Genomic DNA, 26,708 nt, shown 5'->3' on the forward strand with positions numbered 1-26,708 from the left:
GCGAGTATATCCTACCCATTAACTGTACCCCCCAACCCCTCCCAAAAAAAAATTGTGAAATGCAAAAGCAACAAAAACGAAAAAGGAAAAGTGTTGAAACATAACTACAAAATATACATACATAGAAGAGTAATAAAATAGATCAGATCAGACCTCAGCTGAATGCCGTGATATTTAAAATAAAATTTAACAACAAAAATGTGAGAGAGTGAAGAATTCTAAGGACAGAAGAAATACAATACAATACTAAATATATCTTATTAAATCAATGATAATGGCAACAAGAGAAACAAACGTGAAAAACAAATAACCATGATCCCATATACACACTATACATACATACATACATACATACATTTATTGTAGGAATAATAATAAATCCATTTACTTACCCTAGTGACTAAGGAATGCTTCTTATGCCAGAAATTCGATTTGAAAACGATTTCAAATACTTTAGTTTTGTATACTTTTTCTATATATTTTATATATGTACCCATAAAAGCTAACCATCTATCCCAACAGAAATATATGTACATGAATTATGGTTGAACGAGGGCCTTTAACCTAATTTGCATAACATATACTCGTTTTATATGAGCTATACATACATACATACATATACCCATCATACTGCGTACCGATTCCAAAAGTCTTGATTGATTCTGCCTTCAGCATTAAACATTATGTATATTTGTTGTTTTTTTTTGATTCCCACAGAACTTCATTCCAAAACTATGCAAAAATTCACACAAACTAAAAATAAAATAAATAAACTAGAAAACTAACTATAAATGCAAAAAAAAAAAAACATATCCATATACAGATATACAAAATATTTTCCAATAATGGTGCACCCAACATCAGAGAACATTACACAAAAAAAAAAAAAGAAAAGAAAAGAAAAGATAGGAAATGAAACGAAAAAAAAAACTCTTGAAACAGTTCAAACTCGCAAAGCAATCCAGACGGGCAGGGGACATAGTACATAATATATACATACATGCATACATAAAATATTTTTGTAATCAAACAGATGTACATATGCATATAGAAATGCATTGATTCAAAAATGTAAGCACTCTTGTTGCCTCTTCCTGTTTCCACCTACAAATCAAATCAAATCAAATCAGCAAATCAAATAATCTAACAATACACACACACACACACACTGCTGGCCAGGTTGAGGATATAGTAGATCGATGTAGTAATGTCGATACTACCATACATATATTTTGATATACATAAACCAGAAGTAAGTTGAAGCCGAAACAAAAGAGGAGAAGAATATTTTTTTATACTTGTACTACTATCGTCTTCACGTTTTTTTTCTATTTCGATTTCAAAACGTTTAGAAACCTAATTTAAGGCGCCGACAACTGATCTACATACATACATATATCTATCTACATATACATACATACATACATACATATATTTACATACATAAATAGATGCATGAAATTGGCTGACAATTTACTTAAACTTATACCCATATATACATACATACATACATATGCACATATATATACATATGTATTTTGGATATACATACATGTATCCAATCTGATGCTAATTTCATGTCGCATGATGTCTTCTTCTTTCCTTTTAGTTAAACGAGAATTATGTACACAAAACAAAACACAAAAAAAAAACAAAACAAAGAAACTTTTTTTTTTTTTAAATCCATTTGTATAACCAAAAGTGTCATAGAATTCATTTTGAGAGATTAATTTTCGAATTGATTTCATCATATTATATAAATAAATGCATAAACTACATAGCTCTGTGCTGTCTGTGTGTGTTTGAAATCGGGAATGGCTTTGGGTTAGGATTAAGGAATGACTAATACTCGCTGGCACATAGCCCACTTACCACTCGCTGCTTCAGCTCTGGTCTTCTGATGGGTTGCTGCAGAGCTGCAGATATATCTAGATCCTCCTAACAGCCTGAACCACTGCTTCTATGATGGTTTAGCATTTATTCAGACCCCAAGCAGCCTTTGAAACAGTAGAGAGCAGAGTGCTAGAGCACTTCAATTTATTTATTATATTTATTAAATAGTGTAAAACCCCCTCGAAATTCCCAGTTAACTGCAAATTTACTGTGATCAACCCACAAATTCATTAGTTAAAATTGATCAGCAGTCGGCAGCCATGGCTAGGCCAAAGAAGCCCCAAAAGGCACAAAAGACACAAAAGGCACAAAAAGCGGGTCATCAGAAGAGGCAGCCACCAAGGAAGCATCAATCGAGCAGCCCATTTATCAATTACCTTCGCTGCTTTCAATCTTTCAACGCGAAAGTGTTCATGCGGAATGCCGTCCGAAATTGGCTCCAGCTGAGTCCCATGGAGCGGAAGGCGTACGAGACAAAGGTAGTACGAAGTCTAGCGAGAGTGAAACTCATGGGCCGATGCATTAACGTAATATTCAACAGAATGCGATGGCCCCGCAGGTGAAGTTCGGCACCCAAATAGTTCGGTTTGAAGTTCCGAGGGGCGATCTAAAGCGCGACTACTCCATCGAGTAGTCCAGGCCGATACAGGGCCGAGGAGAATTCAGATGGGAATAAGTAAGGCACGACTTGCCCGCCCATCCTCTGCAGTCTGCAGAGTCTTCCCCGAAGGATACTGGCCATATTGGAACTGCTGCTGGTGGGTTATGGGTTTGGGTTATTTACGAGTATGTTTATTAAATGTAATTTGGATCACTTGAACTGCACATTGTGCTGCAGCAGCTGCAGGATGCGCTCGTCGGGTGCCGCCCACTGGCAGTGGGGATACTGGGAGGTGCAGTGATGTGGCCTGGGATCCTTGCCGGCCTCGATGGCCTCGCGGAGGGCGGACTGCTCCAGCCAGCCGAGGATCCAGGACCAGCTGGTGGCCGCGTCCAGCACGTGATCCATGTCGGAGGCCTGCTGCTTGCGCACATTGTCGCTCGCCTTGAAGGTCAGGGTGCAGAGGGCCTTGAGCAGGCAGGCGGACAGATCCACCTCGTTCCTGAAATACGTTCGCTCCACTGTGCTGAGCATGCTGGGGAGGCTGCTCTCTGTCGGAGGGAAGAGTGGAGAGGGGAGATGAGTAATGAGGGGCTAGAGGAGGGTGACGGAGGACCCACCTACTCGCTCGCCTGTCTCGTTGCGGTAAACGAGCTTGAAATTCTCGAACAACTCCAGGATCCCCGATCCCCGATCCCTGTCCAGGAGACCTCGAGCCGTGGCATTGGTCAGCACCGCACCACCACCGGACGTGGACGTGGACGAGGGGCTCTCCTCCGAAGACTTTGGCCTTCCACTCGTAGTGGGGCCATGGCCATGGCCATGGCCTGGGGAGTCATCCTGGGTGATGGCGTCCAAACCCATGCTGCGGATCAAGTGGCCAACGAGGAGTCCGCCAGCTGCCACGAGTCCGCAGCTGAGCACCGCCGCGGAATTGATTATGACCAGGGGCTGAAAGGGAGAGAGAGCGAAGGGGGATGAAGATGCACCATTGGAGGGAGGGTGGGGAAGGGGCCTACCTTTGGGGGTGCATTGCGTTTGCGCTTGATGGGCACCTCCAGGAAGGGCACCAGATAGTCCAGTCCCAGGGAAATGTGCTTGCCCACAGCGTCGAAGGATACCAGCTTGAATCCTGGACTGTGCGGACCATGCGGACCATGCGGCTGCTGCTTTGGGAGCCTCAACTCACTCGAGGCGGATCCCTTCGGCTCCTCTCCCTCAGTGGCAGCCCAGATCAGGGCACAATTGGCCAGGAGAGCGCAGAGGATGTGCAGCAGCTTCATTGTTTCCGCTGTTTCCGCTGTTTCCGCTGGGAGCTCCGTTCGACTGCGGGGCTGGCGAGCATTTGAAATCCATTTGTCGTATTCCATACCCATGGTAATGGCATGGGGTGGCTCTGCTTGGGTGGAGTGGAGTGGGTGCTGGGTGCTGGGTGCTCGGTGCCGCTTGGCTGCTCCTTGGCTGCGATAATTTGACTTTGGTTTGGCTCCCGCTCCCACTCCCCTCCCTCTGCTGTTGCTGCGGCTTGTCAGGCAAACTGCAACAAAGTGCTTCTGTGACATAAGTAACTGGAGGGAAGGCGCGAAAACGATTAGCTGGAGAAAGAGTCGCTCTGTCGGTGGGTCGGACCCACATGAAAGCGGAAGATTGCTGACGAATTTACTGTTACTCTCACTAATTGGAGGAGAGAGAGAGCGAGAGAGAGAATTCTCGGCATTCATTCCCGGCATTACACAACAATAACAAATAATACAACTAAGCTACGAGGATGAGTGGGAGGGGGAGGGGGAGGGGGAAATACTCGGAGAAGAATATTGATTGGCTGGCAGCAAGGTTTGTGTCTGATGGTCGGGGGGGTGGCTGCCCCCGACTAACTTTTATTGGCATATCACTGGCCCACTGGCAACAATAAATAAATGGGCCCGAACAGGGCTGTACATAAGTAGGTTAACAGTAAAAAAAAACATGCAAAAATAAATAACTAAACGTAGAGGGGGATACTGGAAGTGGAAGTCATCCATTGAAGTACTGCAGGACTTTGGGCAACGTGCGCGCTGTCCAGGGGGAGTTCTGGGGCTTTCCCCACCCTCGGGGGAGTCTGCATCTGGCGTAGGTGCTGCCACAGGTCCGACTGCCACTGCTCTGTGCCGTTTGGATGGCGTGCAGAACTGCAGTGCCCCTGGTGAGGGAGTCCAGCCAGGGAGAGCTGTGGGAAGCAGAGCGGTCAGGTATCAATGGCAGGTGGCAGGTGGCAAGTGGCTAGGGGCAAGGGGTACCTGGCGAGCAAGTGAAGAAGCCGCGCATAGCTGGAGGAGATATTGTGCTGCAGGTACTGGCAGATGTAGCGCTGCACACAGGCGGACATGTCGATGTTGTGCTCCTCCAGGTGGGACTCCACCACATTCGTTAGGCTGCGCACTGTCGGGGGGGAATGGGAACAACAGGGAACAGGAATGAATAGTTGGAACTGGACTGCGTCCGTTGCTTGCTTACTGCCTCTGGTGGTGTGATCCGATCTGTAGCTGTATCCGTTGCCGTTGCCGTTGCCGTTGCCCAGCGACGTGACCACCAGCGGAGCCAGGAGAAGGCGCACCACGGCTGCGATTACGGCTCCCGCAGCCACCACAACCGCCGTGTTGAGCAGCGTTCCCGTGCGCAGGTTCAGGAGGTTCTGCACGGCGTCCCGGGCCAGACTCATGCTGCGCTTCACCGGCACCCTAACGAATGGCACGATGAACTCCAGCTCCACGCTGACATCCTCGTCGCTGGCCTGAAAGTGAAAGCCGCGACCCTGCCGACCCACGCCCGAGTCCACCTCCTCCGCGAAGGCCTCGCCCAAGTGGAAGTCCCCTGGCTGGCGGGGCTCAAAGTCCCGGAAGCGCAGCAGCCTCGCACTCGCACTCGCATTGCCATAGAAGTCTCCGTTGACACTTTCGCCGCAGTAGCCGAGCAGCAGAAAGACCGTCAGCAGGCCCACAAAGTACAATATCTGCACCAGCCACATTCCGTCAGCTCGTGTTGCCGTCTCAGCGGCTCGAAGGTGCACAAAGGAATGAATGATCGCGGCTCGTGGCTCCGGCAACTAACCCCAAGCGTCTCCTCTCAGTCTCCCTCTCAGTATTACTCTCTGGGAATTACATGCCATGCTAAGCCATGCCCGACGCTTCTGCAATCAAGATATGATATTCATTTAATCCGAATATGAAGCGTACAATGGGAGTGCGAGTGCCAGTGGGAGTGCCAGTGGGAGTGGGAGTGCGAGTAGAAGTGAGACTTTAACGCTTCGTGGGCTGGCTGACAGAGAGAGGAACAGGGGGCATGTGAGCTGTGCGATGGGGGAGGGCAATGATTGATTCAATAATCAACAACTAAGGACAGACAACCCAAGACAACAGTGGCAAGTGGCAAGTGGCAACAGGCAACGGCAACAGGCCGCAACGGAAGCTCGAAAGCTAACGACTTATTAGAAAGACATTTGCAGGCGAATATGGGCTGGAAAATTTGCATACCAACACTCAGTTATGTCACCTCTTCTGCTCCTCTTCCAGGGCCACTTGCAACGCGCCACAAAGGTTAGATAAACACGACCCGCAATTGGGCAATGGAATGGCCCAATAATAGCTGGATGGGTACCCACCCAATAACACGCGTAATACGTGTGGGGTAAAGTACGAAGCTCCATCCTTATTGGGTGGATATATTGGGAGTTGGGCTAAGCAGAGACTACCTACAATGCCATGTATGTCTCAATGATCCCTTGAGCAGTTCTGATTGATTTTCATTGTTTTCGTTGTCAGTTGGAGAGAGGATAGACTGCTGTGGTGCAGGGGAACATGTCGCCACAAGGCACAGCTCTGTTGGAGGAGCAGGAGCGGGCTTCAATTTACTGTGCAGAGCCTGGGAAGAGGCTGTCACATAAGCTATGAATCACATTCCGGGCGGAAGGAAGTCTTCGCCATTAACAAAGCTGCAGAGGTTGCTCGGCCAACAGATCGAACACGTGACGTGGTCAACTTACTTGTAGACAGCCAAGAGGCCAGAAGGGCAAGCAGGCCAGCAGGGCCAGCAGGGCAAGCAGGGCATGCAGGACAAGCAGGGCAAGTAGGGCAAACATGGCAAGCAGGGTAAGCAGGGCAAGCATGGCAAGCAGGGCAAGCATGTTCCCGTTCCCAGCTACCAAGGCGTCGAAGGAAACTGGCTGAGGAAGGCGTCCAGCTGGCCGACTGCAAGAATCGAGAACGTCCTGTCTCCCTAACAACCGTGCAAAGCATCGATCACTGTGTTGGCTGTGTTACTTGCGAGTATTGTTCCCATGGTTCCCACCCTCCCGTTTGGCCGTCCAACCTTCATCGCTCTGCAGAGCCCCCTCCTAAGCATGGAGCTCGTTTAAGTGGTTATGCTCGCACTTTACCCCACATCAAATACACGTATGTTATCCAGCTATTATTGGGCCATTCCATTGCCCAATTGCGGGTCGTGTTTATCTAACCTTTGTGGCGCGTTGCAAGTGGCCCTGGAAGAGGAGGAGAGGTGACATAACTGGGTGTTGGTATGCAAATTTTCCAGCCCATATTCGCCTGCAAATGTCTTTCTAATAAGTCGTTAGCTTTCGAGCTTCCGTTGCGGCCTGTTGCCACTTGCCACTTGCCACTTGCCACTGTTGTCTTGGGTTGTCTGTCCTTAGTTGTTGATTATTGAATCAATCATTGCCCTCCCCCATCGCACAGCTCACATGCCCCCTGTTCCTCTCTCTCAGCCAGCCCACGAAGCGTTAAAGTCTCACTTCTACTCCCACTGGCACTCCCACTCCCACTGGCACTCCCACTGGCACTCGCACTCCCATTGTACGCTTCATATTCGGATTAAATGAATATCATATCTTGATTGCAGAAGCGTCGGGCATGGCATAGCATGGCATGGCATGTAATTCCCAGAGAGTAATACTGAGAGGGAGACTGAGAGGAGACGCTTGGGGTTAGTTGCCGGAGCCACGAGCCGCGATCATTCATTCCTTTGTGCACCTTCGAACCGCTGAGACGGCAACACGAGCTGACGGAATGTGGCTGGTGCAGATATTGTACTTTGTGGGCCTGCTGACGGTCTTTCTGCTGCTCGGCTACTGCGGCGAAAGTGTCAACGGAGACTTCTATGGCAATGCGAGTGCGAGGCTGCTGCGCTTCCGGGACTTTGAGCCCCGCCAGCCAGGGGACTTCCACTTGGGCGAGGCCTTCGCGGAGGAGAGGGACTCGGGCGTGGGTCGGCAGGGTCGCGGCTTTCACTTTCAGGCCAGCGACGAGGATGTCAGCGTGGAGCTGGAGTTCATCGTGCCATTCGTTAGGGTGCCGGTGAAGCGCAGCATGAGTCTGGCCCGGGACGCAGTGCAGAACCTCCTGAACCTGCGCACGGGAACGCTGCTCAACACGGCGGTTGTGGTGGCTGCGGGAGCCGTAATTGCAGCCGTGGTGCGCCTTCTCCTGGCTCCGCTGGTGGTCACGTCGCTGGGCAACGGCAACGGTTACAGCTACAAATCGGATCACACCACCAGAGGCAGTAAGCAAGCAACGACGCAGTCCAGTTCCAACTATTCATTCCTGCTTGTTCCCCTTGCCCCTGACAGTGCGTAGCCTAACGAATGTGGTGGAGTCCCACCTGGAGGAGCACAACATTGACATGTCCGCCTGTGTCCAGCGCTACATCTGCCAGTACCTGCAGCACAATATCTCCTCCAGCTATGCGCGGCTTCTCCACTTGCTCGCCAGGTACCCCTTGCCCCTTGCCACTTGCCACCTCCCATTGATACCTGACCGCTCTGCTTCCCTCAGCTCTCCCTGGCTGGAATCCCTCACTAGGGGCACTGCAGTTGTGCACGCCATCCAAACGGCACACAGCAGTGGCAGTCGGACCTGTGGCAGCACCTACGCCAGATGCAGACTCCCCACCCTCGGGAAGCCCCAAAACTCCTCCTGGACAGCGCGGACGTTGCCCAAAGTCTTGCAGTACTTCAATGGATGACTTCTACTTCTAGCATCCCAAACTACGTTTAGTTATTTATTTGTGTATGTTTTTTTTTTACTGTTAACTTATTTATGTACAGCCCTGTTCGGGCAAATTTATTTATTGTTGCTAGTGGCCAGTGATATGCCAATAAAAGTTAGTCGGGGGCAGCTACCCCCCCCGATTATCAAACACAAACCTTGTTGCCAGCCAATCAATATTCTTCTCCGAGTATTTCCCACTCCCCCTCTCACCCTCCCTCGCACTCTCACTCGTAGTTTAGTTTTATTATTTGTTATTGTTGTGTAATGCTGGGAATGAATGCCGAGTATTCTCTCTCTCTCTCTCTCTCTCTCTCCTCCAATTAGTGAGAGTAACAGCGAATTCGTCAGCATCATCCATCCAGCAATCTTCCGCTTTCATGTGGGACAGACCGACCCACCGACAGAGCGACTCTTTCTCCAGCTAATCGTTTTCGCGCCTTTCCTCCAGTTACTTATGTCACAGAAGCACTTTGTTGCAGTTTGCCTGACAAGCAGCAGCAACAGCAGAGGGTGGGGAGCGGGAGCCAAACCAAAGACAAATTATCGCAGCCAAGGAGCAGCCAAGCGGCACCCAGCACCCAGCACCCACTCCACTCCACCCAAGCAGAGCCACCCCATACCATTACCATGGGCAAGAAATACGACAAATGGATTTCAAATGCTCGCCAGCCCCGCAGTCGAACGGAGCTCCCAGCGGAAGCAGCGGAAACAATGAAGGTGCTGCACATCCTCTGCGCTCTCCTGGCCAATTGTGCCCTGATCTGCGCTGCCACTGAGGGAGAGGAGCCGAAGGGATCCGCCTCGAGTGACTTTAGGCTCCCAAAGCAGAAGCCGCACAGTCCGCACAGTCCAGGATTCAAGCTGGTATCCTTCGACGCTGTGGGCAAGCACATTTCCCTGGGACTGGACTATCTGGTGCCCTTCCTGGAGGTGCCCATAAAGCGCAAACGCAATGCACCCCCAAAGGTAGGCCCCTTCCCAACCCTCCCTCCAATGGTGCATCTTCATCCCCCTTCGCTCTCTCTCCCTTTCAGCCCCTGGTCATAATCAATTCCGCGGCGGTGCTCAGCTGCGGACTCGTGGCAGCTGGCGGACTCCTCGTTGGGCACTTGATCCGCAGCATGGGTCTGGACGCCATCACCCAGGATGACTCGCCAGGCCATGGCCCTGGCCCTGGCCCCACTACGAGTGGAAGGCCAAAGTCTTCGGAGGAAAGCCCCTCGTCCACGTCCGGTGGTGGTGCGGTGCTGACCAATGCCACGGCTCGAGGTCTCCTGGACAGGGATCGGGGTTTCCTGGAGTTGTTCAAGCTCGTTTACCGCAACGAGACAGGCGAGCGAGTAGGTGGGTCCTCCGTCTCCCTCCTCTAGCCCCTAATTATTCATCTCCCCTCTCCACTCTTCCCTCCGACAGAGAGCAGCCTCCCCAGTATGCTCAGCACAGTGGAGCGAACGTATTTCAGGAACGAGGTCGATCTGTCCGCCTGCCTGCTCAAGTCGCTCTGCACCCTGACCTTCAAGGCGAGCGACAATGTGCGCAAGCAGCAGGCCTCCGACATGGATCACCTGCTGGATGCGGCCACCAACTGGTCCTGGATCCTCGGCTGGCTGGAGCAGTCCACCCTTCGCGAGGCCATCGAGGCCGGCAAGGATCCCAGGCCACATCACTGCACCTCCCAGTATCCCCACTGCCAATGGGCGGCACCCGACGAGCGAATCCTGCAGCTGCTGCAGCACAATGTGCAGTTCAAGTGATCCAAATTACATTTAATAAATATACTCGTAAATAGCCCAAACATTAGTTTCTCTCTGTATCTTCGAGGAATAGCAGCAGTTCCAATATGGCAAGTATCCTTCGGGGAAAACTCTGCAGACTGCAAGGAGGGGCAAGTCGTGCCTTATTTATTCCCATCTGAATTCTCCTCGGCCCTGTATCGGGCCTGGACTACTCAATGGAGTAATCGCGCTTTAGATCGCCCCTCGGAATTTCAAACCGAACTATTTGGGTGCCGAACTTCACCTTCGGGGCCATCGTATACTGTTGAATATTACGTTAATGCTTCGACCCATGAGTTTCACTCTCCTTAGACTTCGTATTACCTTTGTCTCGTATGCCTTCCGCTCCATGGGACTCATCTGGAGCCAATTTCGGACGGCATTCCGCATGAACATTTTCGCGTTGAAAGATTGAAAGCAGCGAAGGTAATTGATAAATGGGCTGCTCGATTGATGCTTCCTTGGTGGCTGCCTCTTCTGACGACCTGCCTTTTGTGCCTTTTGGGGCTTCTTTGGCCTAGCCATGGCTGCTGATTGCTGTTCAATTTTAACTAATGAATTTATGGGATGATCACAGTAAATTTGCAGTTAACTGGGAATTTTGATGGGGTTTTACACTACTCAATAAATAAATGTAAGTGCTCTAGCACTCTGCTCTCTACTGTTTCAAAGGCTGCTTGGGGTCTGAATAAATGCTTAACAATCATAGGAGCAGTTGTTCTGGTGGGTGTAGAGGGATATGGCACTTTATTCTCAATGATCTTCAATTGGCATCCGAGTTTTATGCTGGTATTTATTCAGAGTTCAGATGAATTGGTTACGCCTTGGCTGTCCCCTCTGCAACAATGTCAATGTCAATGTCAGTGGCGAGTGGCGAGTGGAGAGTGGGAACTGGGATTTGCATGGATTTGGGATTTCTCATGTGTGTGCTCAAGGGATCATCAATCATGAACGATGATTGATAGCTTCTACTGTTGGCTGGTTGCCCACTGGATCTGCCCACACAGATTGGTATACGGATTAGCTGCGTCTCGGCCACCATTTATGGGGATTATTCCATTTTCATTTATGGAGCATTCATCAACCATTCGATGTGCAGATTAATCTGATTGTGGGAATGTCTTTATGCGTTGATCACTTGCCAAGCGAATGCAGTGCAATATTTTGACCTTTGGCTGTTACGAGAGAGAAGCTCTGTGGCTAATTCGATAATGGGGCCCCCACATCCACATGCACCAATCCAATCCCCATTTTAAACGCCACACGCCACCGCCACGCCAAGCTTCGTTGCGACATCGCCGACACGCATGCCTAACCAGAGGCAGAAGCAGAACCAGAGAGCAGCCCTTCCACACATCAGACAGCACGTCAGAGTAGAACGTGCAGCCCCACCACAGATTGAAATCTCTGGGCGCTCAGTGATACGTACACCTTCGACATGGTTGGATCACTGCTGCTGGCTGTGGGCGCATTGGCGGCGCTGCTCTATGGCTTTCTGGTGTGGAACTTTGGCCACTGGCGACGACGGGGCATCAAGGAGCCGAGGGCGCTGCCGCTGCTGGGCTCGTTCCCCAATATGGTCTGGCCACGCCAGCACTTTACCATGGACATGAGGGATCTGTACATGTGAGTGGGAGAGACAGAGAGAGAGAGCGAGAGAGAACAGTGTGAGGAAGGAGAGTCATCTTGGGCAATCTTTGAATGCAGGAAATACCGGGAGACGGACAGCTACATCGGCACATATCTGCTGCGTTCGCCCAAGCTGCTGCTGCTGGAGCCGCGGCTGGTGTACGAGGTGTTCGTGAGTGCGTTCCGCCACTTTGAGGACAACGATGCCGCCCGCATGGTGGACACCGGCAAGGACGTGCTCGTCTGCTGCAATCCCTTCGTGCTGGAGGGGAACGAGTGGCGCCAGCAGCGCGGCATCTTCTCCAGCCTGCTGACCAACGGCCGCATCCGCACCACCCACACCATCATGCAGCGCGTGTGTCGCGATCTGTGCGACTTCATTGGCAGGGAATCGCTCAAGGGAGAGCCGCAGGATGGCATGGATGTGGGCTGCGCAGCTGCTGGCCACTGGCTGGCTACTGCTGGCCACTGCTGGCTCTGCTGCTGAACTAATTACCAATCCCGTTCTTACAGCTCGGCCTGCGCTTCACCGGCGACAGCCTCTTCGACTGCGTGCTGGGCATTCAGGCGCGCTGCTTCAGCGACTCGCCGCTGCCGGTGATCCGGCACAACCGGGAGATGTCCAACGAGAATCCGGGCCTGGCCATTGCCGGCGCCCTCAACGGCCTCTTTCCGCGCCTGCCCCGCTGGCTGCGGCCCAAGATCTTTCCCCGCTCCTACGACCGCTTCTTCGGCGACCTCATCCGGGAGGCGTTCCGGCTGCGGCGCGGCCAGCACCAGGAGCGCAACGACTTCATCAACCATCTGCTGGCCCTGAAGCGGGAGCACGGCCTGACCGAGCCGCAGCTGACGTCGCACGCCATGACCTTCATGTTCGACGGCCTGGACACCACCTCCTCGACCATCTCGCACTGCCTGCTGCTGGTAAGCACGGCCAGCACGGGCATCCCCATCCGAGGCCATCCGGGGTCATGAATGAGTCTTCCCTTTGCAGCTGGGACGCTATCCGGAGTGCCAGCAGCGCCTGTGCCAGGAGCTGGACCAGGCCAGTCCCACGAAGGAGCTGCCCGACCTGGACGCGCTCAATGATCTGCCCTATCTGAGTGCCTGCTTCAATGGTGAGTGCGCGAGCCGGATCAGCCTGATTATTCCCCAAAGTTTCTCTGTTTCTCTCTCTCTCTCTCACTCTCTCTCACTGCCCCAGAGAGCCTGCGCATCTATCCAGCTGGGGGCTGGGCCTCGAAGACCTGCACCGAGGCGTACAAGCTGCGCGGCAGCCACCACAGCCAGCCGCTGCAGATGCTGCCGGGCGACAACGTCATGATACCCATCTATGGGCTGCATCACGATGCCCAGTTCTATCCGGAGCCGGAGGAGTTCCGGCCCGAGCGCTTTCTGGACGGCGGCCTCAAGCGGTTCAAGCAGATGGGCGTCTTCCTGGGCTTCGGCAACGGGCCGCGCCAGTGCGTGGGCATGCGTCTGGGCCTGGCCCAGGCAAAGGCCGCCCTGGCGGCCATTGTGCAGCGTTTCGAAGTGCGTGTAAATCCACGCACCGCCGCGGGCCTCGAACTCGATCCGTACATCTTTGTGGGCTGCCACAAGGGCGGCATCTGGCTGGATTTCGTAGCACGTCAGGTTTAGGTTTAGGTTTAGGTTCGGGTTCGGGTTTATCTTTTAGGGTTTTGCTTTCCAAACAGTCTTTCGGCATTCGGCTTTCGGCTTTGTTTGGGGGCTTTGGATCAATAAAAAAGTTGGTGGTTTACTGAGCAATCATCGGCGATGTAATTTATGGGCTCGGAGTCTGGATGCGGAGGCTGTTTGGGCTTGTGCCGCGCATTCATTGTGTGGACTTATGTCATCGGGCGGGCAATCAATCGATCGAGTCCGTTGCCACAGATCCGCTTGGCTCTATTTGCATACCGAACGCCCAGTCTGTGACCTTGAGGTGATTTAAATGCACCTACTTGAGGGCAACGAATGTGCAACACTTGGCGGAAAACCCACGGCCTCTGCGGGCTATACAAATGATTTAATTTAACTGAAAATTTCCATTCAAATTTTATGATTTTCCAAGACGAATTCTAATTTTACTCCTTTAACAGTGGCAATAAAATAAATAGAATAAAAATGCTCCCTTAACAGTGGCAATAAAATAAATAGAAATGCAAATGTACCACGAAAATATCTCAGATTTGTGCACGAAAAGTTTGGAGTGAAAAATGGAGCAACAAAAAAAAAAAAAAATAAAAAAAAAAAAAATATGCATGGAAATGTGTAACCAACTGCCCTCCCCCATTTACGCTCATAATTTGTACATCAAATTATATCTTAGCTGGATGTGGCCCCCTTCTATTTGTTGATCAATCCAGAAAGAAGCGTCGAACGGGGTGGGCTGGGCTGTGGGCTTTCACTCTGAAAGCAGGGAAGCAGCGCATGGGCAAACGATGAAAAGCCATCAAAAGATCCACAATGAAGGTCACATGCATAGACCGCCGGGGCGATCACAACGCAGAGAGATCAGTGCAAACAGCCAAAACAAACCCAACAACCAACCCAACCAAAGGCCAGGTTGTTTACCCCCCCCCAACCCAGTCACAGTTAAACAGTCAAATTATTTACATATATATAAATTTATTAGGTAAGAAATTCGATTCGTTGGAAGCTGTTGCGCTTGGGCATGCAAATGACTCCGATTGCGATTGCGATGGGGGGATTTTGGGGTATTGGAAATGCTCATGGCTGGTGGCTGGTGGCTGGTGGCTGTCTGGCTGGGAACCGAGATAATTTCAACAGAAAATGCATGCGAAATGAGGCAGCGATGGGGGCATTAACAATAAACGACAACGAACAGAAACAACAACAAAATATAAGCGGTCGATGATGAATTAAACAACTAATCAGTGCTAGAGCGGATCCGCTTGGATCGCTGTCTCCCATCCATTCCGGCTCACAGGCCCCTGGGCACGGGGAACAGGCGCAGCGTCTTGCCGCCGGACGGCGATGTCTGACGCACGATGCGTGTCCTGGGACGCCCTCGCCCGCCGATCGGCGGCAGGTAGCCATTGTTGCGCACAATGGCTGCCGGTGGCTGGGCATAGGCCTGCAGGTCGTCGTAGATCTTCACCGTCTGCACGTGATTCTCGGCGCCGCTGTGCGCGTCCTGGGTGACCACCTTGACGACATGATGATGCCCCTGGGGCCGCTCGTTGGTGGCGCCCAGTATCTTGATGGTCTTGACGCCAGCCTGATCGATCGTCTCCAGCACCTTGAAGGTACGCACCGCATGCGGCTTGACAATCTGCACGGTGCGCACGCGGGAGCTGCCGCGGTGCGGACTGGGCGCAGGCGACGCAGCCATGGCCACGTTCACGGCCACCTGGACATCCTTGGGCATGAACTTCTGCAGCGACTGCTGCGCCCGCAGGCTCAGTGTGGGTGCGGCACCGACTGGCTGCAGTTTCTGGGTGATCACCTGGGGTCTGGGCTGCACCTGGACCTGCACCGGAGCCTGCACCACGCGATGGTAATGATGGTGCAGATGGTGCTGCTGACGGGGCACAGCATTGCTCACATAGGACATGGCCGGGGCATAGAAACGGGGACGCTTCGACTGCTCGCGGTACATGGGAGCCACCTCTATGACCTGCTGCTGGTGCTGCTGCTGCTGCTGGTAATGTTGCTGGCGGACAGGCACTGGCTGGGCGTAGCGGGCAAAAGGCTGCACCGTGTTCATGTAGCTCCTCAGCGAATGGATGTGCGTTACCTGGGTGGGAGCTGGGGCGGGCAGTGCGGCTGTCACTGGGGGCAGGTAGCCAGGAGCGTTGTACTGCTGCTGCTGCTGCTGCTGAGCTCGGTAAGCGGTGGCCGTCGATGTTGCTTGGACAATGGCAACTGGCGCTGCAGCTGGGGCTGGTGCTGGAGCCGGGACAGGAGCTGGCAGTGGGTTAGCAACTGGAGCTGAAGCGGGTGCAATGGCCACTGGTGGCAAGTAGCCCGCAGCTGTGTACTGTTGTTGCTGCTGATGTTGCTGCTGTTGCTGTTGCTGCTGCTGCTGCTGTGCGGTAAGTGGCTGTGGCGGACGATGTTGCATGGACAACGGCCACAGGTGCGGGAGCGGGTGCGGGTACCGGTACAGGAGAAGGCAGTGGAATGGAGATGGAAACTGGAGCCTGAACTGCGGCCCCTGATGGGGGCAGGTAGCCGGGCGCAGTGTATTGTTGCTGCGCCTGGTATCCGCCTGTTGCCACCAGCTGCTGCTGCTGCTGCGCCTTTGGTCGGCCATAGACAATATCGGATCCCTGCTGCTGCGTAGATACCTGCAATTGAGATTGGACCACAATATGTTGCTGCTGTCTTGTGCTGCTGTTGCTGCTGCTGCTGCTGTTGTTGTTGTTGCTGCTGCTTTGCTGTTGCTGTTGCTGCAACTGTAGTTGCAACTGCTGCTGCTGCTTGAGTAATTTCGTCTGGGTCTGCAGGCTGTGCAGCTCGGCAATGGCAGCCTCTGAATTCTCGGGCTTCTCGAAGTCATAGCCATCCGGCAGAGCCACAGTCTGGCTCTGGCCGACAGTGGCCTGAGTGGCTGGCACCACCAACTGTTGCTGCTGTTGGGGCTGCTGTTGAGGCTGTTGCTGCTGGTAGATTATGTTTGTCTGTTGCTGTGGCTGCTGCTGGGGCTGGGGCTGGGGCTCATCGTAGCCAGGTGGTAGATAGCCAGGAGCACGGTAATCGCCCACAACTTGCTGCACCGGAGCCACTTCCCTGTACCGGAGCCACTTGCTGGACAGGAGCAACGGACAGGGACTGTATCAGCGAGAGGGGCAACCTATCGGGATTCTCAAAGTCGTAGCCAGGTGGCAGATATCCGGGTGCTTGGTACTCTTGTGCTGCTGCAGGTGCCTGTCTGCTGCACCTGCTGCACCTGCTGCTGCTGCTGAGGTGGCAGATAGGAGGCAGCACGATAGTCGGCCTGGCTGGAGGCAGTGCTGTGTGCCTGGACTGATGTGGTGGCTGTGCTGCCAGTGCTGCTCACGAGGCCGGATGGAGCTGTGCTGCTGGTAGGGGGTAGGTAGGCAGGAGCTCTATAGACTCTCTGCTGCTGCTGCTGTTGTTGCTGCTGCTGCTGCTGCACTTGCTGCTGTTGGGGGTAGGAGGCTGTGGGAGGCAGATAGTCGGGTGCCCGATAGTTTGTTACTGGGCTTAAAACTTCCGTGGCGGTGGCAGGTGGCAGATATCCCGGAGCCTCGTAGCTCTGCTGAGAGTACTGCTGTTGCTGCTGCTCTTGCTGCTGTTGCTGTGTCTGGACACTGGGCGTGGCCGAAGTAGGGGGCAAATAGGGCTGGGCGCCAAAGACAGTAGGAGGAGGATGACTGAGCGACAGCCTGTGGCTGCGTTCGCTGGAAGTTATGCTGGTAGCTTGAGGGGAAGGGCACGGAAACGGGTGCTGAAGCTGGTGCTGAAGCTGGGCCTGGGGCAGCCACAGAGACTGCCACGGGAGCACCAGATGGCGCTACTGGTGCAGACTGGCCAAAATCGGCTAAGCCCAGGAAAGACACATCCAGACTGTCGTCAAGAGCGGCCCCATTATGACCCTGGATCTGGTTCTGGGCCTGAACTTGAACTTGTGCCTGTGCCTGTGCCTGGGCAGGGCGCGGGCGTGGCGCCTGCTGATAGGGCGGCAGATAGGCGTGGCTCTTGCCCTGATAGTGATTGTGCACCTCGAAGATTTGATAGCCGGAATTGGCGTAATTGCTCTCCTGGAAGCCACCGCCGCTGGGGCCGCCGCCCGTCTTGTAGTACTGTTCCTTGATGATCAGAGGCTGCTGCTTCTGTTGCTGCTGCTGCTGTCGGAGCTTGAGTGATATATCCGCTTGGGTTAATCCACAGGTCGCGCAAATGGCGAGCGCAAAGAAGGCGCCAAAGAACTTCACAGGAAATAAAACAAAAAGAACCAAAACGAAACGGAAACAAAAACGGAAAACGTTGTTTAAGCACAGCAAATAAAAAATCACAGAAAAAAAAAAAATAATAAATATATACGTGTGTGGGTATATTGTTATAGAGCACTGTACTGTGTCCTCAAAGGTTTTTCTTGCGGCTGAATAAATGTCACTGGTTTCACTGGCAATCCTTTGGCACTTACATTCATCGTCACGTTGGTCGTGCTTGAGCCCTCGATGTCCAACCGTTCAATGATGGACCAACCTGACCTGCGCACGCATTTTATACAGGGGCAACGGCTGCCCCGAAAACTAGTCGCTGGGCTCATCTTCATTCACATCTTCATCTGCACATTCACGACATCTCCATGGGCTGCCCTTTGCTCCGCTCCCCGCGCTCCCGCTGCTCGGGGCCCGCGACATCTTTTCTATCTTCCATCAGATCTTCCATCATCTTTCGCTAATTCCCTCCACGGCTTCGTATCGCTCGAGTTCGATCGGTTCGTGTGCTCGGCACTCGGCGCTCGGCGCTCGGCGCTCGGAGGCCTTTCATTAGTTTTGGGTTCGCTGTCGCTGTCACCGGGGCGCATGCGCAACAAAATCAAGTGGCCGCTGCGCTGTTGCCTCTCTCAGTCGAGTTTGCGCTTGAAAATGCAGATTTTGAGACCGGATCGGTGGTGGTCGGGGGTGGGATCGTACTCTCCGACCCAAGGGGCAGGGCGGATGTAATTAATACGCCTTTTCCCAACAGGCATGTGCCGCATCAGTCATCCATCCATCCATCCATCTGTTCTCTCCATCTCTCTCTCGAGTAAGGGACCTTGCATAACCTTGCATATATCTGTTATATTTTCTATTTCCTGCCGCTTGTTATTTTTGCATTTCGATTTCACCTACGAGCCGAGTGCGGGGCATGGTGTGGGTTTGTGGGACCGCGCTTCATTTCATTTCGCAAATGTTCGATAAATATTTGCAAGCAAAAATTATTACATCTGTCATTAGTATTCATTAGGGGTCAGGGGGCCATAGCCATAAATTAAACATGCCTCGATAAGCATGTCGCCTATCATCCCATCCATCTACCCGCGCCGAATCACCGCATATCCACATCTCCGCATCTGCGCATCTCTGTCCCGGGGTTAGATATCTTTTGGCACGCTTAGCTAGCTGGCGGATAGGAAAACTTGTGCACGCCTTCCCCCCTTCAACTTAAAACTACTTTTTGTCTTTCGTGGACTCCTTCTGGGTTTTTTATTCGCTTTATTCTAGTCCTTAATGTCACAGAAATGTTGTGCAGGAAGACTGATTGGACTGATTAGTGTCTTTTGTCGCTATTCATTGAGTGACTTCCGGATCCAAGAAATCATTTAGTCCATGACAAATTAACAAAAAAAAAAAAAAAAAAAGAAAGAAAGAAAGAAAAGAGAAAGATAAAACTCGAAAAGGAAATAAAGGAAAAGAGGTATCACTTTCAATGGATGTATTTGAAGCTTCTTAAACGCCAAGCAATTTTCAATCAAAACAAATAGCAACAAAAGAGCAAAATGTTGTATAATCTTGACATAAGCGACATCTTACCGCTGTAAGTTTTCCCACAGAAACACATACATACACGTATTATTTTCCCATGTCGCGCGCTCAGCAACTGGGGGGGTTCGGCTTTCCCCCCCAGTCCAGCAGCTGCCATTCAATTTGAGACAACCTTGACCCATCTTCAGTCAAATAATTTATGCATATTTGGCCGGGCCGGCAAGCCAATGCATACATTTGAATGTGTGTTAAGCGACGATGATGGCTAACAAGTTGGCCAACACAAAAGCCCCCCCATAGAAAAAGAGAGAGACCGAGAGAGAGAGGGAGATGGAGAGAACAATAAAGACTGTCTGTCCGGACCAGCCATGCAAATAATTGAATTGATTCGAATTGAATGGAATGGAATTCGATTTCAATTGAATTTTAAATATTTAGGCCCAATGGCAAAAACAAAGGTGTGGCAGGGGGAGGGGGCTGTCGGTGTTGGAGTTGTTGGGTCCGATCAAAGCTGTTGAGTGTTAAATAATTAAATAAACAATATTCATAATGCATTTCATAACTAAGGGGCGTTTCATCAGTACAAAAAAGCATCGGGAAAAATCTCTTATTGGTAATAGATCAATTGTGATCGAATGGAGTCGAGTGTTTGGCTACATTTTGAGAACTTAAACTCAAAGCAGTTGCTGGCCAGAAAGGACTAGGCACGCCTGTACGCCATGCCGGAGAAGCTGCAGGCTCCCAAACATGGCCAAGGCATCGATTGGCACTGGTGGCTTGGAGATGCATTTCTACTTGGATAATCCAACAGTGCAACAGTTGCTGAGCCCTGAGTCTGGCGAAGTCTGCTACCTCGTGGACCTCGGCCTGGACACTGCCCGGCCTGCCCTAGCCAAACCCAGTGTCCATGGGAACCTTAAGAGCCTTAAGTACACGCCCATCGGTTAGGAAACCTCCACTAGGATTGAGCTAGCAGCGAAGAAAGAGAGAGAGAGAGAGAGAAGAAGAAGGATGGTACAGACTCTATGTGCCAACTGATCTCAAATCAGAAGGCAAAGTAAATATATGTACAACGAATTCATTTGCCTTTGATAAATAGTGGCACATTTAATTGTTGTTGTGCGCATTTCAAATAATATTTACCTGAATCATTCGACTCGTGATGGAGAGTTTTGTAACGCATTTGCTGGCCCCCAGCTACCTCCGGCTGCTGCCCCAGCCTCGATTCGATTCTTTGGGCCCATCAATTTTTGCGCAATTTAAATTAGCATTGAATGTAAATATGTACATGCATACATACATATTTATGTATGTATTTATGCTCTGGGGGCTTTGGGGTGTGTTGCAGTTGGTTGGCATAAGACCCCACGAAATTCGATATGCATATTATTCCCTGCCTTGTTAATTATTTAATTTCTCCCCCCACTTATCTTCCTCTCTCCCTCTCTCTCTCTCTCTCTCCCTCTCGCTCTCTAACTGCTTGTGGAAATTAATACATTCACATTAACAAACATCGCCGCCCATTAGAGGGCCATCGGAGCGTCGATTTACATAGTTATTGTTTTGCATATTGTTGAGATATTTATCAATATTAAATTTGTGCCATATCCAAGGGCTGGCGGGCAGAGGATCCACTGACATACGAGCAGCAACACCAAAATCCGACAGGTTGCAGCCACAAAGGCTGCCCCCCCCCTGCCGTCAAAATATTTGGCAAAGCCTCAGAGACTGATGAAAATCAACAAAAGGCATACAAAAAAAGACACAAAACAACGACAACGAAAGCGAAAGGAAAAAGAAAATGCAAACAAAAATTATTATAAAAAATGCGTCGATCAAGGTGGCCGATCCAAGAGTTATACCCACTAATTATATATTTATTATGTATGTGCACTTTTATGTGGATTACATTAGTGTACATAGTATGCTTTAAATACTCGTATCCAAAAGAAGCAAATAAACTTTTTTTTGTGCCAAAATTTGCAAGTCTGAGATTATATTATTCCCTCGGGCTGCCAAAACTTATGGAGCCACTCTCGCAGCACACAATGCCAATCGCTTAGTGACGGATGAGCCAGAGTCGTCGTACCACTAATTGATACATAAGCCATGGGATCTACAGCGTCTGCGGATGGACAGCGAAAGCGATGGCGATGGCGACGGCGACGGCGATCGGGGCAGCCAGAGCGGCGACCGATCCATAGCCAGAGTTGAATGAAGAGGCGCATGGCTGGGGCTATGGCTGGGACTGGCTGCCGAAGACATGCTCCGAGGCGGTCAGAGGAGGAGGGCAGACAAACAGCAGACAGCCGGCGGGAAGTAGGAAGTTTGAGGCGTGCTTGTTTAAGGGAGGGGAGGGGAGCGGAGCGGAGCATAACACAGACGATTCGATTGTCATTGATTGCCATCATCATTGATCCGGGCTGAAAAATGAAACTGAAACTGATTTGAATTTGAATTTCGAGGAATGGTGTCTCTTATGGTTTAAAAAGGGGGGGAGCTTCCACTCTGACCGAACTCTGACCCCGTTGGGCCTGGACACGTGCAAGCAGCAGCAGCTATCACGTACATACATATGTACATATCTACATACATATGTACATATGTTTGTATAATTAACCCCGTTTTTGACAGCAATCAATCTCTCGTTGGATTGATCGATCGATCGATCGATCGAATTCCATGGCTTGACCCGACGACAAAACTCTGCTCTACGCTGACAAATCATTTACAAGTGTCCTTCAGCTGCTGCCGCCGCCGCTCGCACCTTGCCTTTCACTTGGCTCGTGGTTTTGAGGCCTTCATTTTGTTGATACCCAAACACAAAAGCTGGGGGAATAGCCCCCCCCCCACAAAATACCAACACATTTGCCACAGAGCGCCAGCATTGATGAAAGCCTGAGCCAATTGTAGGCAAAGAAATACTCGTCTTAATATTGGATAAAAGTAGCTGCCTAGCAAAAAAAAAAAGAAAAAGAAAAAGAAAAGCTATCGTTCATTCTGAAAATATTTTACTCACATAATTGATGAATTATGAACATCAGTTCTCATACCAGGCCAGGCCATATATGTAAACTGAATATATGTATTTGCCATATTATGTTTGTGTTTTGTGTTTTGTGTTGTATTGTTTTGTCGGTGACAAAGCGCAGGAGACGATGCAGACATTGTTTTGAAGCCAATTTAAGATACTTTAATTTTTGGCATGTTTTTGCATACTGAATTCAATCCATTGACAAAAGATCGCTAGCGAGCGAAGTGTGTGCGAAATAAAGCTAAAAAGTCAATCAAAGAAGATCAACAATAAAAGATGACAGCTCCCATAACAGTTAATAAGATTTATTGCGTGTGGAACAGCTGTTAGCGCAACTGCCGCATGGAATTATCGTTCAACATTTTTGCATAATATACATACATACATACATACATACATACATATTATGTACATATGTATGGATATATATTTATTGCTTGCGTAACTATCATCGTTTGGTAAACACAAAATCGTCATAATTTCGCATTATAATTAGCATAGATGAATGTGGCGAAACCTTTAGAAAGAACTAGAGACCAGACCCCAAAGCTCTGAAATTATCGCTCTTTGGATCTATGGAAACTTCCAGGCACGCGATCCATGATAAGATAACAATTTGCCCACCAGATTAATGCACTCTTATAATTATTACAATTTAAATTGAAGGCCAAACACTTGATACGGCGAGCATTTATTTGCGATTTGAATGACGATGATTCACCATGGGAATTAGCCGTGAAATTTGTATTGATTTTGTATTGGTTCACGTTGACCGAGACGAATCAGCATGGTGGGGAGATCACCAGTATGTTGCCTGCCTATGTAATAAATCAAAATAAATTAGTGAACATTTTCCGTGAGGAGAGAAAAGTTGGGAAGATTTTAGATCCCTATTGATCGATCAGGCAGGCCTGAAATTTTCAATTCGACTGTCAAGGTATCATTTGTTTTATTCGTATAAAAGATCTACGAAAACACAAAAGTATTTCAAAAATGGGTCTCAAAGATAAGATGTTATATTTATACTGCCGGCACAGGCCCTCAAAGAGCCACATTCAAATGGCCACCGCCTTGTAAGTAGAAAACAAAACGAGAACTCAAGGAAATACAAGGGATTATAGCATCTATAATTTGGAAATATATATTTGGAAATACAAAGTCCAGTTGCCAGGGCTTTCATTCATCATTTAGGCAGCTGCCAACCTGCTCTAACCAAAGCTCTTTCTTTAGCTGATTTACATTTTGTATATACCCCTTAGTATGCCTTCGGCTGGATATTTCGGAGCTGCTGCCTTTTTGGCTTTAGTTTACTACACCGACTGGAAGATAATTGCCGGCTATATTCCACTCTACAACACCAAGTTCCCGAAGCCCGAGGAAAAGGAAAAAAAGTAAAGGCGAAAATTCTACATTAATAATATTGGATGTTAGCAACAAAAATAGTGAGTGAAACAGGGTTTATTTACGCAGAAATATTTATGTAAATGATTTTGTTTCAGCTCTAGTTCGTGGCCATAAACAAACCAAAAATTATTCACATTTATTTACAACTGTTTCCAATCAAATAACATTGAATACGTATTAGAAAATGCATTTAGCGAAATTCAAAGCAGCCGCCACAAAGCAGCCCACGAAGACACGTGGGAAACCTAACAGCAGAGGGTCGTCTCCAACACTCCAGCCAGGATATCTAGCAATTGCAGCAATACACCACACACCACACACAGCAAACTGTTTATGTTTTATCGGCGCTAAAAAGCATTGACAAGCACAAAAGTTCACAATTGTTAAGCTATGTTCAATACCCATTCGATTGTTTACACGATGACACTTAAGAGCCTCACAGCAGAGAGTTTTCTCCTAGCAAGGATATCTAGCAATTGCAGCACTTACATACATATGTCTGTCACACACTAAACTGTTTATTTGAATTTGATATTCTGAAGATTGTGTGAAGATAAATTTCCATCGTTTTTCCATATCTTTCCATATTTGGGGCAGTTCATTACGAAATTTAGATTTACAGATTTTTTGTCAAATAAATAAATCTGCACCTGCACTCGTAGGAAGGATGAGGATCCGAGGTTCTCATAATATTACAAATATTTAAAATTTTTCTCTTATGTGCTTATGATTGTGGCAGTATTTGAGTCCTTGGCCAACAGGAGCAGACGGAGCAGGTTGCCAGGGAGCGGAATCACAAAGCCTAGCTTTTTAATACCTAGCAAAGTCTACACCCAACAAGACGCCCCGAAAACAAACCGACCAAAAACTCAAAAAAAACGAATATCTTTAAAAATTTTTAATCCCCAACGAATGATCCTTTTTTTTCGGGGGGTGTAAGCAGCTCGTTTAATGTTTTAATGGTTAATGTTTTAGTCTCGTATTTTGTGTGTTCATAATTCTGTTCTTAGAGCTGTTATATACCTATACCTTTTTCGAAAAGAAATTACCACAATGACGTCCTGCCATTACATGGCTGTTGAGGCTGTTCATCAATCACACAAATCAAATCTTAATCCTTTTGATTATAATATACGAACGAATAATAATTTATTCATTATAGAATTCGCGATACAGCTATATTTAAACGGTTCGTGTTCTCTCAATAATATTCCCACACACACAGAGGTACAATGTTGACACAGCTGTTTTGTGCCGTTATCCGTTCTTGTGCTTTACTTTGTAGTGAAGCCATCGATGGCCACGACAGCCTCTGCTGGGAGAGAGAGAGAGAGAGAACGAGGAACAGTACTCCCCCAGTAAAAACAGCCCGTTATCCTCTTTTAGCTATCGAATTGTGGATTGCATATATTTAAAAAAAAACATTCTGTTTCCGGGTGGGGTCAAACAACAAAAACTATTACATGTCATTTCGATTCGGTTTACGGTGAACGGGGGGCGCGGCTGCACCACACAAAAGTAGAAGAAAGGCCCACAAGGAATGAATACATTTGTGGATAAGGCGCCAAGGGGGAACAAGGGCACTTATCGCAAGATTTTAAATTGAGAGAAAAGGTTATTTTATGCTTGGATGATGCAGCTCCCTCAGCTCACACTCCTCCTCGCTCCTCGCTCCTGGCCTGACGTTGACCGTGCCGGCCCTCGCCGTGCACCCCGTCTTTTGATGGCGGCCCGTTCTCTTACAGGCGGCCGTAGTGCGACTGGCTGGGCTTGCGGTCCGTAAAGAAGTTGCGCAGCACCATAATCTGGGTGATGCTGATCAGGACAACGGCGGCCGTCTCCAGCGATGACCAGACCATGACGCGCTGGTAGAGATCCTCGGCTCGCTTGCGGCCCTGCGCCTCGCGCAACCGATGATGCGTCTGGGCATCTAGTATGTCGTTGAGGCCCTTGTGTATCGCCTGCGATGAGGTCTCCATCTGGGTGAGGACCGTGGCATGCTCGTCGACGCCGGGCAGGGCTGGTTCGTCACCCACCTGGAAGTCCACGTAGACGATTTTGTGTGAAAAGGCCGAGAACTGGTTACCAAAGCAGGCCGTGTATACGCCCGTTGTCTCGGCAACAAACTGATGGCTATCGAAGGTGGCGCGCTCCAGCTTGTAAATGACCTTGCCCTGCGGATCCTTCAGATGGACATCCACATCCAGCTGGCCGCCGGCGGAAACCTGGAATTCGAAATAGGCGCTGGTGTTGCGCTTGATCTCCTCGTAGAAACAGTCCTCCGCATTGTCGGCCAAATCGAAGGTGAACTCCACCCCGGCAGCACACTGCAGCAGGGCGGTTGCGGCGAGCAGGGCCAGCACCAACTTGTCGGCGGTCTGTGTGTACCTCGTACTGCCCATTGTAATGGTGCTATTTGGTATGCCGCTGGCTGGAACTAATCGTAGTATAAACGCTGCTATGCGTCAGTATTCTCGCGTTGTGCACAGTTCTCATCCGCTGCCACGAAGCAGCTGGCTGGGTCAAGTCCGTACTTCTCGGGAATATTGATGGGATGGGTTGGCGCTTGCTTTTCCGTAAGCGGGAGCGACAGAAACTGCAAAATTGTACACGGAAAGCGTTGGGTTAGCACCTGGTAAACTTCATTTTTGGTTTATTTATTCGACTTAACTTGTTTGTTTTGCCCACCGACTGATTTTCTGGCTACTTACGTCGTTTGTTTGCCAATTGTTAAATGCTTAAAAAATTAAGAGCAAGATGAAAACAGTAAAATGTTCTGACACGTGTCAACACTCTTTTTCGCGCTGCCTTACCAGCACTGGAGGAACACGTATGTACTGTGCAGCCCTGCCAGAACAGCTGATTTGG

General features: G+C 49.8%; 7 protein-coding genes across 8 annotated transcripts; 3 read left to right on the forward strand and 4 right to left on the reverse strand.

Moving 5' to 3' along the window:
- Positions 1-2,704: 2,704 nt before the first annotated feature.
- LOC121405230 lies at positions 2,705-3,777 on the reverse strand. The gene is made up of 3 exons (XM_041595843.1): positions 3,514-3,777; positions 3,115-3,445; positions 2,705-3,045 (listed from the first exon to the last, which is right to left on the reverse strand). The coding sequence occupies exons 1-3, from the start codon at positions 3,775-3,777 to the stop codon at positions 2,705-2,707; spliced, it is 936 nt and encodes a 311-aa protein (XP_041451777.1).
- A 730-nt stretch (positions 3,778-4,507) lies between these two features.
- LOC111069062 lies at positions 4,508-5,498 on the reverse strand. Its single transcript, XM_022358953.2, has 3 exons — positions 4,988-5,498; positions 4,771-4,912; positions 4,508-4,700 (listed from the first exon to the last, which is right to left on the reverse strand). Exons 1-3 carry the CDS (start codon positions 5,496-5,498, stop codon positions 4,508-4,510), a joined length of 846 nt encoding a protein of 281 aa, XP_022214645.2.
- A 2,023-nt stretch (positions 5,499-7,521) lies between these two features.
- On the forward strand, positions 7,522-10,318 carry LOC111069063. Its single transcript, XM_022358954.2, has 6 exons — positions 7,522-8,044; positions 8,112-8,253; positions 8,317-8,490; positions 9,012-9,498; positions 9,567-9,876; positions 9,946-10,318. The coding sequence occupies exons 1-6, from the start codon at positions 7,552-7,554 to the stop codon at positions 10,284-10,286; spliced, it is 1,947 nt and encodes a 648-aa protein (XP_022214646.2). The 5' UTR covers positions 7,522-7,551; the 3' UTR covers positions 10,287-10,318.
- Positions 10,319-11,712: 1,394 nt separating this feature from the next.
- Positions 11,713-13,592, forward strand: LOC111069007 (probable cytochrome P450 28c1). Its single transcript, XM_022358885.2, has 5 exons — positions 11,713-11,933; positions 12,015-12,360; positions 12,450-12,860; positions 12,931-13,054; positions 13,141-13,592. Exons 1-5 carry the CDS (start codon positions 11,746-11,748, stop codon positions 13,575-13,577), a joined length of 1,506 nt encoding a protein of 501 aa, XP_022214577.2. The 5' UTR covers positions 11,713-11,745; the 3' UTR covers positions 13,578-13,592.
- Positions 13,593-14,883: 1,291 nt separating this feature from the next.
- On the reverse strand, positions 14,884-18,105 carry LOC111069065 (alpha-protein kinase 1). The gene is given in 10 exon segments (XM_041595814.1): positions 14,884-15,951; positions 16,007-16,291; positions 16,293-16,337; positions 16,340-16,693; positions 16,695-16,836; positions 16,838-16,871; positions 17,019-17,280; positions 17,282-17,524; positions 17,597-17,857; positions 18,076-18,105. Coding segments are annotated over 10 exon segments (2,700 nt in total). The 5' UTR covers positions 18,082-18,105.
- A 5,252-nt stretch (positions 18,106-23,357) lies between these two features.
- Positions 23,358-24,219, forward strand: LOC111069015 (cytochrome b-c1 complex subunit 10). Its single transcript, XM_022358893.2, has 3 exons — positions 23,358-23,509; positions 23,696-23,878; positions 23,936-24,219. Exons 1-2 carry the CDS (start codon positions 23,430-23,432, stop codon positions 23,829-23,831), a joined length of 216 nt encoding a protein of 71 aa, XP_022214585.1. The 5' UTR covers positions 23,358-23,429; the 3' UTR covers positions 23,832-23,878; positions 23,936-24,219.
- Positions 24,220-25,217: 998 nt separating this feature from the next.
- On the reverse strand, positions 25,218-26,660 carry LOC111068971 (transmembrane emp24 domain-containing protein 3). 2 transcript variants are annotated; one of them, XM_022358804.2, is made up of 2 exons: positions 26,552-26,660; positions 25,218-26,436 (listed from the first exon to the last, which is right to left on the reverse strand). In XM_022358804.2, exon 2 carries the CDS (start codon positions 26,240-26,242, stop codon positions 25,580-25,582), a length of 663 nt encoding a protein of 220 aa, XP_022214496.2. In that variant the 5' UTR covers positions 26,243-26,436; positions 26,552-26,660; the 3' UTR covers positions 25,218-25,579. The 2 variants fall into 2 exon arrangements, with proteins under 2 accessions (XP_022214496.2, XP_022214497.2); XM_022358805.2 differs by having other exon boundaries at positions 26,512-26,611.
- Between the last annotated feature and the right edge of the window lie 48 nt (positions 26,661-26,708).

Source organism: Drosophila obscura, unplaced genomic scaffold (genome assembly GCF_018151105.1).
Source record: "Drosophila obscura isolate BZ-5 IFL unplaced genomic scaffold, ASM1815110v1 contig_84, whole genome shotgun sequence".
NCBI lineage: Eukaryota > Metazoa > Arthropoda > Insecta > Diptera > Drosophilidae > Drosophila > Drosophila obscura.

Bases quoted from the DNA above. Each gene is read 5' to 3' on its own strand.
- LOC121405230 (XM_041595843.1), bottom strand. From the start codon at position 3,777: ATGAAGCTGCTGCACATCCTCTGCGCTCTCCTGGCCAATTGTGCCCTG. The intron at 3,446-3,513 runs GTAGGCCCCTTC...TCTCCCTTTCAG, and splicing joins AACGCAATGCACCCCCAAAG to CCCCTGGTCATAATCAATTC. The intron at 3,046-3,114 runs GTGGGTCCTCCG...TCCCTCCGACAG, and splicing joins CGAGACAGGCGAGCGAGTAG to AGAGCAGCCTCCCCAGCATG.
- LOC111069062 (XM_022358953.2), bottom strand. From the start codon at position 5,498: ATGTGGCTGGTGCAGATATTGTACTTTGTGGGCCTGCTGACGGTCTTT. The intron at 4,913-4,987 runs GTAAGCAAGCAA...CCCCCCCGACAG, and splicing joins GGATCACACCACCAGAGGCA to TGCGCAGCCTAACGAATGTG. The intron at 4,701-4,770 runs GTACCCCTTGCC...TGCTTCCCACAG, and splicing joins CTTCTTCACTTGCTCGCCAG to CTCTCCCTGGCTGGACTCCC.
- LOC111069063 (XM_022358954.2), top strand. From the start codon at position 7,552: ATGTGGCTGGTGCAGATATTGTACTTTGTGGGCCTGCTGACGGTCTTT. The intron at 8,254-8,316 runs GTACCCCTTGCC...TGCTTCCCTCAG, and splicing joins CTTCTCCACTTGCTCGCCAG to CTCTCCCTGGCTGGAATCCC. The intron at 9,877-9,945 runs GTGGGTCCTCCG...TCCCTCCGACAG, and splicing joins CGAGACAGGCGAGCGAGTAG to AGAGCAGCCTCCCCAGTATG.
- LOC111069007 (XM_022358885.2), top strand. From the start codon at position 11,746: ATGGTTGGATCACTGCTGCTGGCTGTGGGCGCATTGGCGGCGCTGCTC. The intron at 12,361-12,449 runs GTGGGCTGCGCA...CCGTTCTTACAG, and splicing joins AGCCGCAGGATGGCATGGAT to CTCGGCCTGCGCTTCACCGG. The intron at 12,861-12,930 runs GTAAGCACGGCC...TTCCCTTTGCAG, and splicing joins TCTCGCACTGCCTGCTGCTG to CTGGGACGCTATCCGGAGTG.
- LOC111069015 (XM_022358893.2), top strand. From the start codon at position 23,430: ATGGGTCTCAAAGATAAGATGTTATATTTATACTGCCGGCACAGGCCC. The intron at 23,510-23,695 runs GTAAGTAGAAAA...TATACCCCTTAG, and splicing joins ATTCAAATGGCCACCGCCTT to TATGCCTTCGGCTGGATATT.
- LOC111068971 (XM_022358804.2), bottom strand. From the start codon at position 26,242: ATGGGCAGTACGAGGTACACACAGACCGCCGACAAGTTGGTGCTGGCC.